The sequence below is a fragment of the Hippocampus guttulatus genome, chromosome 19 (genome assembly GCF_054856545.1).
Source record: "Hippocampus guttulatus isolate MCC_2025c chromosome 19, RoL_Hgut_1.0, whole genome shotgun sequence".
Taxonomy (NCBI): Eukaryota; Metazoa; Chordata; class Actinopteri; order Syngnathiformes; family Syngnathidae; genus Hippocampus; species Hippocampus guttulatus.
The window spans coordinates 8,916,309-8,930,083 of record NC_141279.1 but is presented as its reverse complement, the minus strand read 5'-3'; the positions used below and the strand labels follow the sequence as shown (position 1 = coordinate 8,930,083).

The following is a 13,775-nucleotide window of genomic DNA, read 5'->3' as shown; positions in this document are numbered from 1 at the left end:
TTTTCCGTTTTTAAATTCAAATTTAAAAATATAATAATGAAAATGTTTTTAAAAGGGAGAATACGAGCCTAACTGGTGGTTTCGCAATCACGGCGAATATTACAACATGGGGGCGTTTCCTGTGACGTCGCGTTTAGTATATTTCCATGCTTGACAAGGACTCGCACACCGAAATCCGACCTGCTCTAACGCCGAACATCGGATAAAAACCCAAGCCCCACAGACACACGACACGCCTCAAGACGCTCCCGAACTACATTTCACCTTGTTCTGGTACTTGTGCTTTGTTCTCCATCTGTCCAAATGCGCGTTTTCCGTTACACTTGACAGCTAAAGTTAGCTTAGCTACCGGGCTAATATAATAATATGATCATGGATAAGATATTGACTGAAATAGATATTGCATAACATAAATCGACCAATTGGCAATAGATATTTTTTTAAAGCAGAATGCTTTGACGCATGCATCAAGTGGGGGCGCGTGTTTGGAGGCTGCTCCCTTGCAGCCTATCATCTTTCAGGGGCTGGTTAAACTGTCCAGTAATGCCAAAAAGGTCAGGATGATTATCTACTGCAGTGTTTAGAGTTTAACTACGTGAGAGTAATTCGGGAGCAAAAGGAAAATCCAGTCAAGGGACCTCCACATCAATAGCATGCCGTCAATGCGCTTCCTAAAGGGTAAGACATTTGTTGTGCTTTGAAAATGTGGAATATAAACCACGGGTTTTAGTGTAAGGTGGCACAGATCAGTCACACGTTACAACAGAGGACTGCCATTTAGTCGCAAATTCGTTATAACCTTGTGCTTACCAGGACAACCTCATGACAGAGAAAAAATGCAGAGAAATCATATCATCCACAGTCAATATTTCACAAAACAAAATGCACACACCAACCTTGTCTAATGCCCTCAAAATACAAGCAAGAACAAATTTAAGAGAAACTGAGTGGAGCTGAATTTACTCTAATACTGTTTTCTTTGCCGTTTGTTTGCTTTTGTCACTTCTGATGTGTGACGGAAAAGTGGTTAGGACTGCACGACTGTCCGTGTTTTATGTTATGTGTTGTGTTTATTATTTTACTTTATGTTAACTGTTTTGTTAAGCGCTTTGTTACAGCTGCCGCTGTTGTGAAAGCGCTATATAAATCAGCATGTATTGTATTGTATTGTGGTTGGCTGATTTGCAAGCGACCAGCCAATCAGGAGGATCAACTGTCAGCGGCGGCTTATGCCGTTTTGCAGGTTTAAGCATTATGAAAAGGAAAAAGATACAATAACAATCTCAATTCCTCACATGCTTGACAACACAATTTATAAATCCAACTTGATTTAAATTGCAAAAGAATTGTGAGCAGCAATGATAAATGTATGCATTATTTGGGTACATTTAAATAAGATAAGAAAAGATAAGATATCCTTTATTTGTCCCGCAATGGGGAAATTTACAGTCAGAGTTCAGAAAGGAAAATACTGGGTAGGGAGAGGGAAATAATTTGATTGAATAAATCCCTAACTCTGGATGGTAAGATAAATAAGGACTTTTTTTTTTTTACCATTTTCACTGGGTGGTGAAGGAAATGCACACTGTAAAATTATGTGCTGAACAAACAGCAACAGAACAAACAAGCATTGTTGAACAATGCATTTGGAGAGCTCAATGGGGTTGAGCTCTCCAAATGCCCATGACAGATGAAGCGTTTTGTAATTGCTTGATATCATATTTTGACAAGTCTGTCAAGGAGCCAGTGGCATTGTGGTTTTGACACTTGTTTTGTATTGTCAACGGTGTGAAAGGGGACTCGCTGTTGTTCAGCAGACCCGAGTGAGCACACCGGCAGTGTTTGCACAAAGCCAGGAATGAGCTTATTCCCTTTCAATAGCGCCGCTTTTGTCGTGTGATTGCTTCCAGTTTGACTGGGAAGCAGGCTAACGGATTCGCACGGGGAACAGGATCAGCCAGTTACTGCTGAATATCCACATAAGCCTCGACCGTGTCTGCCTTTTCTCCCCGAAGACGCAACCACACCAGGATGAAGTCACTGATTTTCCAGTTGGGTCGCAGCCTGAGGAGCTCTGCGCCGCTCGGCGCCCTCCGTGGCGTCCACTCGGCGGCGCGTCCCGGCGTCACGCGCAAGTTGGAACACCCGCTCACCCCCGATGAGATTTACGCCCGCGAGGAGAAGTACGGCGCGCACAACTACCATCCCCTGCCTGTGGCGCTGCAGCGGGGCGAGGGTGAGCTAACGTTGCGCCCCCAAAAAAACTTAGGGCATGTTACAAAGTCTTTTTGGACACAAAAGCGAGAGACTGGGTCTGGACTTACCCATTTAAATCATTGTATTTATTTCCAATAAAAATACAATTTCCAACTTGAATTGATTTTTCCCTCACTGACTTTCTTGTCATTGGCGTATGATAAGAAAGGATCTTATGTGGGAGGCAATTAAGAGAATTAACGGTGCTCATCTATCCATCCATCCATCCATCCATCGGTACCCCATACCCACGAAGCACCCCCCACAGAACTCCCCGAGGGACACGGTCAAACGCCTTCTCCAAGTCCACAAAACACATGTAGACTGGTTGGGCGAATTCCCACATACCCTCGAGGACCCTGCTAAGGGTGTAGAGCTGGTCCACTGTTCCACGGCCGGGACGAAAACCACACTGCTCCTCCTCAATCTGAGGCTCGACTTCCTGACGGACCCTCCTCTCCAGCACCCCTGAATAGACCTTACCAGGGAGGCTGAGGAGTGTGATCCCTCTGTAGTTGGAACACACCCTCCGGTTCCCCTTTTTAAAAAGAGGGACTACCACCCCGGTCTGCCAATCCAGAGGCACTCTCCCTGTTGACCACGCGATGTTGCAGAGGCGTGTCAACCAGGACAGCCCCACAACATCCAGAGCCTTGAGGAACTCCGGGCGGATCTCATCCACCCCCGGGGCCTTGCCACCGAGGAGCTTTTTAACCACATCGGTGACTTCAACCACAGAGATAGGAGAGCCCATCTCAGAGTCCCCAGGCTCTGCTTCCTCCAAGGAAGGCGTGTTGGTGGAGTTGAGGAGGTCTTCGAAGTACTCTGCCCACCAATTCACAACGTCCCGAGTCGAAGTCAGCAGCGCCCCATCCCCACTGTACACAGTGTTAGTGGTGCACTGCTTCCCCCTCCTGAGACGTCGGATGGTGGACCAGAATTTCCTCGAAGCCGTCCGGAAGTCGGCTTCCATGGCCTCACCGAACTCTTCCCACGCTCTGGTTTTTGCCTCGGCGACCACCGAAGCTGCGTTCCGCTTGGCCAGTCGATACCCGTCAGCTGCCTCTGGGGTCCCACAGGTCATAAAGGCTCGATAGGACTCCTTCTTCACCTTGACGGCATCCCTTACTGCTGGTGTCCACCAGCGAGTACGGGGGTTGTCGCCACGACAGGCACCAACCACCTTACGGCCACAACTCAGATTGGCCGCCTCAACAATAGAGGCACGGAACATGGTCCACTCGGGCTCAATGTCCCCCGCCTCCCCCGGAACATGGGAAAAGCTCTGTCGGAGGTGGGAGTTGAAACTCCTTCTGACAGGGGATTCCGCCAGACGCTCCCAACAAACCCTCACAATACGTTTGGGTCTGCCAGGACGGACCGGCATCTTCCCCCACCATCGGAGCCTACTCACCACCAGGTGGTGATCAGTTGACAGCTCCGCCCCTCTCTTCACCCGAGTGTCCAGAACATGCGGCCGCAAATCCGATGATACAACTACAAAGTCGATCATTGAACTGCGGCCTAGGGTGTCCTGGTGCCAAGTGCACATATGGACACCCTTATGCTTGAACAAGGTGTTCGTTATGGACAATCCGTGGCGAGCACAGAAGTCCAATAACAAAACACCACTCGAGTTCTGATCGGGGGGGCCGTTCCTCCCAATCACACCCCTCCAGGTCTCACTGTCATTGCCCACGTGAGCATTGAAGTCCCCCAGCAGAACAAGGGAGTCCCCAGCAGGAGTACTCTCCAGCACACCCTCCAAGGACTCCAAAAAGGGTGGGTATGCTGAGCTGCCGTTTGGTGCATATGCACAAACAACAGTCAGGACCCGTCCCCCCCACCCGAAGGCGGAGGGAAGCAACCCTCTCGTCTACCGGTGTGAACCCCAATGTACAGGCACTGAGCCGGGGGGCAATGAGTATGCCCACACCTGCTCTGCGCCTCTCACCTTGAGCAACTCCAGAGTGGAAGAGAGTCCAACCCCTCTCGAGAGAACTGGTACCAGAACCCAGGCTGTGTGTGGAGGCAAGTCCGACTATATCCAGTCGGAAATTCTCTGCCTCACACACCAGCTCGGGCTCCTTCCCTGCCAGAGAGGTGACATTCCATGTCCCAAGAGCTAGCTTCTGCAGCCGAGGATCGGACCGCCAGGGTCCCCGCCTTTGGCTGCCGCCCAGCTCACATTGCACCCGACCCCTTTGGCCCCTCTCATGGGTGGTGAGCCCATGGGAAGGGGGACCCACGTTGCCTCTTCGGGCTGTGCCCGGCCGGGCCCCATGGGTGTAGGCCCGGCCACCAGGCGCTTGCCAACGAGCCCCACCTCCAGGCCTGGCTCCAGAGGGGGGCCCCGGTGACCCGCGTCCGGGCAAGGGAAACCTTGGTCCATATATTTTTGTCATCATAAGGGGTCTTTGAGCCGTGCTTTGTCTGGCCCCTCACCTAGAACCTGTTTGCCATGGGTGACCCTGCCAGGGGCATAAAACCGCAGACAACTTAGCTCCTAGGATCATTGGGACACACAAACCCCTCCACCACGGTAAGGTGACGACTCACGGAGGGGCGGTGCTCATCTCTACATTATTTTTAAGTTGCTGAAGGTCACAGAATTCAAAGTTTGCAGCACTTCTATAATTTTTGGAAGCGGTGCTCTTTGCAGGGAGACGCTTTGAACAACAGAAGCGGCAGAACATACAAATCTGCAGCGAGCTGAAAAACGGGATCTTTTCTGCCTTCAGGAATCTTTGTTTGGGACGTTGAAGGCAGCCGCTACTTTGACTTCCTGAGCGCCTACAGCGCCGTGAATCAGGGCCACTGCCACCCCAAGATCATTGCAGCCCTCACCGCCCAAGCCTCCACGCTCACGCTGACCTCCCGAGCTTTCTACAATGACGTGCTGGGCGCCTACGAGGAGTACGTCACCACCATGTTTGGTTATGACAAGGTTTTACCCATGAACACCGGTAAGGGAAAAAAATGCGAGTGTCCGTTGGGTTGGGGGGGGGGGGGGGGCGGGGACTGAGAAATGCTGATGGCAGTCTTTGTTGAAGGTGTGGAAGGCGGCGAGACGGCCTGCAAGCTGGCTCGGAAGTGGGCCTACAATGTGAAGGGAGTGCCCAAGAACAAAGCCAAGATTGTTTTTGCCGGTGAGTGAAAGATACTGAGCGTACCGTTACACCCGCAACTCACATGCGTAGCTTGGATTGTTGTCCTTTAATAAGGACAACACGATCGCAGCAACACAAGGTCACGTTTCGATAGTCGCCAACTCGATATGACCTAGTTGGAACGGATTGCTCGGCACATTCACGCACCGGCCGCCGATGGCCACAACTCACGCCGAGCCGCTCATCGCTTGATGAGAAAAATATTCTCTGTTCCATCTTTCTGTGCCAGATGGAAACTTCTGGGGCCGCACCCTGGCAGCCATCTCCAGCTCTACTGACCCCAGCAGCTACGACGGCTTTGGCCCTTTCATGCCCGGATTTGAGCTGGTCCCCTTCAACGACATTCCCGCACTTGAGGTTTGGTTTTAGATTCTAGCAGACAAAATAAGAGAGGGAGCTGAGGTTTGTGTTGTTTTAGTCCCGGGGATTTCCCCCCGATCATTACCGCGACTGCTCACTTTTTCTGTGTAAAGAGAAAGGAGGCGTGGTCATGTTCTGTTATGTCACATCCGTTGCAGAAAGCCCTGCAAGACCCGCACGTCGCCGCTTTCATGGTGGAGCCCATCCAGGGCGAGGCGGGCGTGCTGGTGCCCGACGACGGCTACCTGACCCAGGTCCGAGAGCTGTGCACACGGCACAACGTGAGTTGTTGTTTCGACTTTCCCCATTGCTGTGACGATTCATCATGCCAAGTAGCGTCGCCAAACAAACTTGCAGTTGGTTATTGAAATAATTCGACAACGCTACTTACAAAAAGACCGAGGGAAGCATGAATTTAGTTGTGTGGAAAAATGTCTTTCCAGGTGTTGTGGATCGCCGACGAGGTGCAGACAGGTTTGGCGCGTACCGGGCGGCGTCTGGCCGTGGATCATGAGCAAGCACGTCCGGATATTGTCATTCTGGGAAAAGCGCTTTCGGGAGGAGTTTACCCTGTAAGCGTTTTTTTAAAGTTTTATAAACAAAGCCAAATTTGTATTCATTATTTTTGCTGCGCAACGTATAACGGTTGCATTCGCGTCAGGTCTCTGCGGTGCTGTGCGACGATGAGGTCATGCTGACCATCAAGCCCGGGGAGCACGGGTCCACGTACGGCGGGAACCCCGTCGCCTGTCGGGTGGCCATCGCTGCCCTCGAGGTCAGAGTTCAAGTTCATTCAAGACCCGCATCATTTATTTGCATGGGCTCCGATATTTTCTCAATGAAGAACTTGAAGCGATTCAAAAAGCTCACTGAACTCTGTCGTCAAACAATATATGAATGACATTTGCTGGTCCTGAATTGCTTTAATTCAAAAATGTTCTTTGTCATTTTTCTCAGCAATGATACTTTATTTGGATTAAAATTTTAGTTCCATTGCAATTATACTTGTTACACACACAACGCTTCCCGCAGGTATTGGAGGAGGAGAAGCTGGCAGAGAACGCCGAGCGGATGGGACAGCTGCTGCGCTCGGAGCTAAGGAAGCTGCCGTCCGACATTGTGACCACGGTGCGGGGCAAGGGCCTACTCAACGCCGTCGTCATCAAACAAACCAAAGGTTAGCCGCGCCATTTGGCCACGTTTGTACCAAGAGGGACGCTGACGAGCCGCTTGCCGCCCCGCTCAGAATACGACGCGTGGAAGGTGTGCCTGCGCCTCCGCGATCACGGCCTGCTGGCGAAGCCCACCCACGGCGACATCATCCGCCTGGCCCCGCCCCTTACCATCAACGAGCCTCAGCTGAGAGAGTGCATCGACATCATCCACAGAACCGTCGCGGCGCTGTAAAAAGTCCAACTAGCAGTCATGTGGCATTGCTTTTGTTTTCAGTGAGTCGTGCCCCCCCTTTTTTTTCTTTGTTTTGTCCCCCCACCCCCCATTACATTTTTAAGGGCGCAAGGGCAATCAAATGAGCCGTTGAAGGCCGACCTCCAAATCTGAACATAAAGCAGGAAAAGATGTCAAGTGAATTCCATTCCTTCCGCCGTATGAACATCTATTTAAATTAAAAAGTAAAACTACGAAGACTTTGACGACGGCCGAGAGAGAGAACATTTTTGCACAATGATAATGTCACCTAGTGGTGTTGAAGACCTGTTGTTCTAATTCATTGTTTAAAATAAAATTGAAAAATATTATTTTACTACTTTTCCTTCAAAGATGGAAACGGCGGCATGAAACTGAAAGTTTTTTTGTTGGACTATGAAGGTGTGCAAGGGGTGCACACAGAAGCACGTCAAGGAGCAGAATTTAAAACTAGTTTTTCTTGAATAGTCATTTCATTCTGGTGGATGGCACTTTTAAGTGAGCAGAACGAGGGTTGCATCTTATTTTCTTTTCCAAGGCCAGGCTTTTGTTACGTGCAAGAAAATAAATGCAATAAATTATTGCAGCCATTCATGGTGTGGAGTGAGTTGTGCAATTTCGCCAATGAAAAAACAACAACGAAATTACAATAAAGTAAGGAAATTCTGTAATGACCAACACTACCACTAGGCGGTGTGGTGACCTCACTGGACGCACGTAAGGCAACGTGGGAACTAGCTGTTGCAGTCAGTACATTAGAGGAGTGTGGAGAACTTAATTAGTTGCACTGGTAAATGATGACATTTTAAAAATATTTAATGTTATGAGCATTAAAAAATGAATACACTTGGTCGTAACATTTAGACTTGTGACAGTCTCCATTTTTATTCTTCATCAAAATAAAAAAATTGGGTGGGCTAAGATCTGTAGTTGTCTTTTTCGGAAAGGGAGGCCTGCAGAAGAGGACAACAAAAGGGCCCAGTGTCTTCAATCAGACAGGACAGGAGAGCTCATTATTCCGCATGGCAGCCAGCCGAGCGAGGCCTCCGCGTTTGCTTGTGAAATATGAGAGGAATCCGAGGTTGGCAGCAGCGTGCAGGCTTTTAGCAGCAGGTGACACAAATAACGCGAGCGAGGCCCCTCGAGGCTCGGAGGATGCGTCCCTCTCGGCACGTCGCAGCCCCCTTTTCCGACAATGAGCTTTGCTTTTGGCAGGTAGCATGAGAGGTTGGGCAACGTTGAGGACCGCAAACTTTGCCTGTGTCAAGACTTGCTCGGAGGTGTGCGCCATTTGAGCAAAGGGATTGGCGCAAATCTCTTCATTAATCAAACAAGTAGGTGGAGGGGAACTATTTCCCCCCAAAATAGCTCAACTGAGACTGAACGGGGAAAAAAGTGATCATGAAACCCTTTCTGCTCACATTCCGTTTTAGTTTTTGTACTAATTTTACTGTCGCAACAAGTGCGTCAGCTCAAGGCCAAGAGTCTCATGCCGAAGGAAATCGCATCATTGGTTATTCCGCCCCCCCTGATAAATGCTTACTCTTGACAAACTGGCCCAATGGGGAAGAGGACATCCCTTAAAATTGAATTCAGAAAAAGATTTTATGACGTGGGATCAAATTAGACAAGCTCCACGTCCACGTAAATGGAATACCGAGTCATCCATTTTTCCCCACGTGCAACCGATAAATTACACGAACGTCACTATTGCATTAAGTTCACGACGTCCAAGTGGACTGATAAATGGCACATCATCTTGAAATAGGATTGCGCGCCGACTATTTTTCCCATTTGAGTTGCCAGTAGGGAATAGCTCCACTTTAAATGGATGAGGCTCGGCGTGGCCATTAGGAGGTCACGTCTCCTCCTGGGAAAACTTCCAATTAGCACATTTGACACGATGCGCCCAGGTTTGACGACAAGCGTGGGTTTGGTGCGCAGTGAAAAGAAATGTACGTCACACCCTGACAATGGAGTTGAAATGACAAAGTGACATTATTCAGAACATTCTAAAAAGATTACAACTTCAGTCTCGAAATATATGCTGAAACACAAAAATTCCTTCACTCATATCGGATATTAATCAGAACGCCACGTTTAGACTCGTCAGGGCGCACTGAACATTGTGTCAAGAAAACGTTTGACTTGACTTGCCCTTTAATCATTGTCGGTTGACATGTCAAGCTACAGCCACGAAAAACAAATCCTGTCGTTTCAAGCGTTCCAGCTGGTGCACCACACCTCCTAATATAAGTTTTTGGGCGGGGCCTCCCGTTTCACTTTCCCGTCGGTCAGTTACAAGCGACAGACTCGCGAGGCTCTCATGCGGCCGAGCGAGAACGCCAAGACTGCCGCGAAATCCGAAACATTTCACCGTTAAAACGAAAGCCGCAGACAGGCGGGCAGATCCTGAGCCAGAAGCGTCATGAACACAGATCACGCTCACAGCTGGAGACGGGGGAAGAAGAGGAAGGTCAAGGGCAAGAAGGAATTGTCAGCTTCCACTTTGAGTGGAGAAAGAAAGAAAGAAAGAAAAATCAAGCCGCAGGAAACCGATGCCTAAAAACAACGGCGATGATTGTGGGAGGAAAAGGGATAGTTTTGAGGCTGGAAGGTGAGACGGGCAAAGCCGCGCTTTGGGCTCGCTGCCACCGAAGCTCTCAAGTGTCCGAAAAGATAAATCCCCACCATCGTCGTAATCATCCATCGACTTTGAAGGCGGATGGTGTCGACAGCGCTTGTCCTTGCTCCAATAAGTTCAGCTGCAAACCCGTGTAGACTTGATAAGACTTCATCGAGGCTGCTGGGCAAATTTTAGTCCTCAAAAGGAGACACGGTTGACTTTTAAAAACAAGCAAAATGGGCTCAAAGTCATTTGTGAATCCGCAAGTAATTGGCACGCCTTGGAAGTGTCATGAAAACAAACCCGGCATTCAACAAAACAAGTCCACACTTTCCCTATGCTTTCGCGCTCTTCTATTTTGTGTCCCCTCCATTCGCCTCCTAATGACTTTTTTTTTTTTTGTCCCTACTCATTGTAATTACTTGTACTACTAATGGAGGTGCATCTGTATGCACGGGACAGCACCGGCGGCATGATGAGTTCAGTGACACTGGCGAAGCCGCCGCCTGCTCGAGCAGTAAGCGCTCAGCTATCAGGGGAGACGGGCGCCTGGCGGACGACACGGTGGTGAGCCACTTTGCCGCTTGCTACCCCGGCGCGCGTGCGAGGCCGTGTGATGTTTCACAATCGAGCTTCGTCGTCCATGCGTAGCAAGCAGCTGGACCTGGCTGGTATTAGTATGCCCCCGCTGTCCCCACAGCCACAGAGCCGACGTTCAAATAGAAGCCCAGCCTGCTTTTTAATTTTGCCAGCGTTTTAAGAGCCCAACACGGGGTGTGATACTCGTGCGAGTATTCACATTTGAGCACTCACGATACAGAGCACTGATACACATTAATCCAAAAAAAAAAAAAAAAATGTGAACAAAGACTTTTCTTTCTAACGCAGATGATGATTCATCAATGTCATTCTGACGCGGTCAAAACAGCACAAGGAATTAGGGGTTAATCTACGACCAATTTTTTGATGATTTATAGCTGCAATCGTTGCCTTTTAAGCAAAGCCTGCTCTGTTTTCTTTTTGTTTGTTTGTTTCCTCACGCGTTGCTCTTGGTTGCTGGCATCTTTACAGGGGACAACAAAAGGAAAAAAAACAACAACAAAAAAAAACTTAATGGCATCTTTTTGTGCATATGGGGTGGAATTTCCCCATCTCAAAACACAAAACCACATGTGCTAATGGAGAACACACAAGGAAGAGAAGCCACCACCCCAGTGGAGAAGCCCAAAGCCAACATGGCCGTCCGAGTTGTTCTGAGAAACTTTTTACACGAGGAGAGAAAAGGCCACGCTCTGCTGTCATGGAAGAAATGGGCCAACATCCCAGCGCATGTCCAGGTTGGGTCAGAAAAAAGTAGCTCGACGCTTTTTAAGATTTAAGATATCCTTTATTTGTCCCACACTGGGGAAATTTACAGCCTCCAGCAGCAAGAATGTGGGTAGAAAGAAGAAAGAAGAAAAACAAACAAACACCGTTCAATTAAGTGCAATATAAATACAAAATGGATAAATCGCAGTGCTATTTACAATTGTTTTTCACATCATTTAATTATTTTTATTATTGTTGTTGTTGTTATTTTTATTCAGCAGCCTGACAGCAGTCGGTAGGAACGAGCGTCGGTATCTCTCCTTCTTGCAGCGCGGGTGTAACAGTCTCTGGCTGAAGGAGCTACCTAGTGCTGTCAGGGCGGGCTGGAGAGGGTGGAAGGGACTGTCCATCATAGCTTTTAGCTTAGTTAGCATCCTTCTGTTGCCCACCTCCTCCAGAGTGTCAAGGGAGCAGCCCAGGAGAGAACTGGCCTTCCTGACCAGTCGCTCCAGTCTCTTTCTGTCCTGGGCTGAGATGCTGCCTGACCAGCAGACAATGCCATAATGGATGGCCGAGGCCACCACCGAGTTATAGAAAGTCTTAAGGAGCAACCCCTGAACCCCAAAAGACCTCAGTTTCCTGAGTAGGAAGAGTCGGCTCTGTCCTTTCCTAATCAGGGTGTCCGTGTTTGTAGACCAGTCCAGTTTGTTGTTCAGAAGAACACCTAGGTACTTGTAGGAGGTCACCCTCTCTATGTCCATACCCTGGATGTTCATCGGTGCTGGTGAGGACTGTTTCCTGCAGAAATCCACAACCAACTCCTTAGTTTTCCTAGGGTTTATCTGGAGGAGATTCTGCTGGCACCAGTCCACAAAGTCCTTCGTCAGTCCCCTGTACTCCCGATCGTCCCCCTCTGTAATGAGGCCAACAATCGCAGAGTCATCGGAGAACTTCTGAAGGTGGCAGTTTGGAGTGGCGTGTCTGAAGTCCGAGGTGTAGAGGATGAACAGGAATGGAGCCAGAACAGTCACCTGCGGCGCTCCAGTGCTGCAGAGAAGCCTGTCCGACTCACAGCTCTGCAACCTCACTTACTGCGGCCGATTTGTGAGGTAGTCTATGATCCATGCTGTGAGATGGTGGTCCACTCCGGCGTTCTGCAGTTTGCCTCCCAGTAAGTTGGGCTGGATGGTGTTGGAGGCACTGGAGAAATCAAAGAACGTGATTCTCACAGTGCTCCCAGCCTTCTCCAAGTGTGACAGCACTGAGTGGAGGAGGTAGATAATGGCGCCTTCTACGCCGATGCCAGGCTGATAGGCAAACTGCAGCGGGTCCAGTGCCGGGCTCACCAGCGGTCGAAGGTGGGCGAGGACGAGTCTCTCCAGCGTCTTCATCAGGTGAGACGTCAGTGCCACCGGTCTGTAGCTGTTCAGCTCCTTAGGGTGGGGGGTCTTGGGCACTGGGACCAGGCACAAAGTTTTCCACAGCTGTGGAGCTCTGCCCAGCTTCAGGCTCAGGTTGAACATGTGCTGGACAATGTCACACAGCTGGTCAGAGCAGGTCCTGAGGAGCCGGGAACTGATCTTGTCTGGACTTGCTGCCTTCCTCACATTCATCTTCCTCAGTTGGTTCCTCACCTGCTCTGTTGTGACGGACAGGCAGGAACCAGGTGACAGACTGGGTTAATGAGAGCTGGTAAAAAGAGGAGGGGGAGAAGAAGTCCTCAGTGAGAGTGGTTGGAGTTGGTGGTTGGGGGAAGGGACAGACGACTGGTCGAAACGGTTGAAAAAACGGTTCAGTCCATCTGCCCAGTCCTTGTCCTTCTCAGTCAATGTCTTCGGGCTGTCATGGCCTTAGATGGTTTTCAGGCCCCTCCAGACACCAGTGACATTGCTGGCCTGTAACTGGTCTTCCAATTTCATCCTGTATATCTTCTTCCCCTCCCTGATCTTTCTTCTGAGCCGAATCTGCACGGCCTTCAGCTCCTCTCTGTTTCTCGACATAAAAGCTCTCTTCTTCTCCTTCAGGAAGACCTTTATGTCGGGATTAATCCATGGTTTGTTGTTGGAAAACACCGCACAGTTCTGGTGGGTACGGTGTTCTCCTCACAGAACTTTATGTAGTCCGTGATGGTGTCAGTGAGTGCATCAATGTCCTCCCCATGAACCTCGCTGAAGAGTTCCCACCTGGTTGTGTCGAAGCAGTCCCGCAGAGCATCTTCAGCTTCCGTGGACCAGTTCCTGACCATTCTGGTCACAGTTGGCTGCCTGTGCACCAGGGGTTTGTACACAGGCTCGAGAAATACCAAGTTGTGGTCTGCTCTTCCAAGAGGTGGGAGGGGGAGGGGTTTATATGCCTCCTTGGTATTGGCATAAAACGAGTCCAAAATTTTATTGTCTCTAGTGGCACAGGTTTTTGAATGAACTTACAGGAAGACAGAAACATGGATGGGTGGAAGGAAAAAAGAAGGAAGCGGGATGGAAGGAAAGGCGAGGGCGGATGGAAATTTGAACAGGGAAGAGAAATATTGCAAGTAAAAAAAAAGAAAGAAAGAACTAACTCACGGTTCATCCTGTTTTCATCACTTGCTAACCGTCTGTTTGCACGAGCAAAGTCCGAACCGCAGTCACAGT

At 49.5% G+C, this 13,775-nt stretch overlaps 2 protein-coding genes across 5 annotated transcripts in view; one reads left to right on the top strand and one right to left on the bottom strand.

Moving 5' to 3' along the window:
- Positions 1–13,775, bottom strand: part of lhpp (phospholysine phosphohistidine inorganic pyrophosphate phosphatase) — a 47,780-nt gene that overhangs the window by 13,713 nt on the left and 20,292 nt on the right. The gene's annotated exons all lie outside the window — the stretch shown is intronic.
- On the top strand, positions 144–7,801 carry oat (ornithine aminotransferase). 3 transcript variants are annotated; one of them, XM_086099270.1, is made up of 10 exons: positions 144–273; positions 2,016–2,236; positions 4,998–5,222; positions 5,310–5,405; positions 5,656–5,783; positions 5,945–6,067; positions 6,230–6,358; positions 6,448–6,561; positions 6,819–6,963; positions 7,033–7,801. In XM_086099270.1, exons 2-10 carry the CDS (start codon positions 2,032–2,034, stop codon positions 7,191–7,193), a joined length of 1,326 nt encoding a protein of 441 aa, XP_085955396.1. In that variant the 5' UTR covers positions 144–273; positions 2,016–2,031; the 3' UTR covers positions 7,194–7,801. The 3 variants fall into 3 exon arrangements, with proteins under 3 accessions (XP_085955396.1, XP_085955397.1, XP_085955398.1); XM_086099271.1 differs by having other exon boundaries at positions 1,911–2,236; XM_086099272.1 differs by lacking the exon at positions 144–273 and adding an exon at positions 319–678.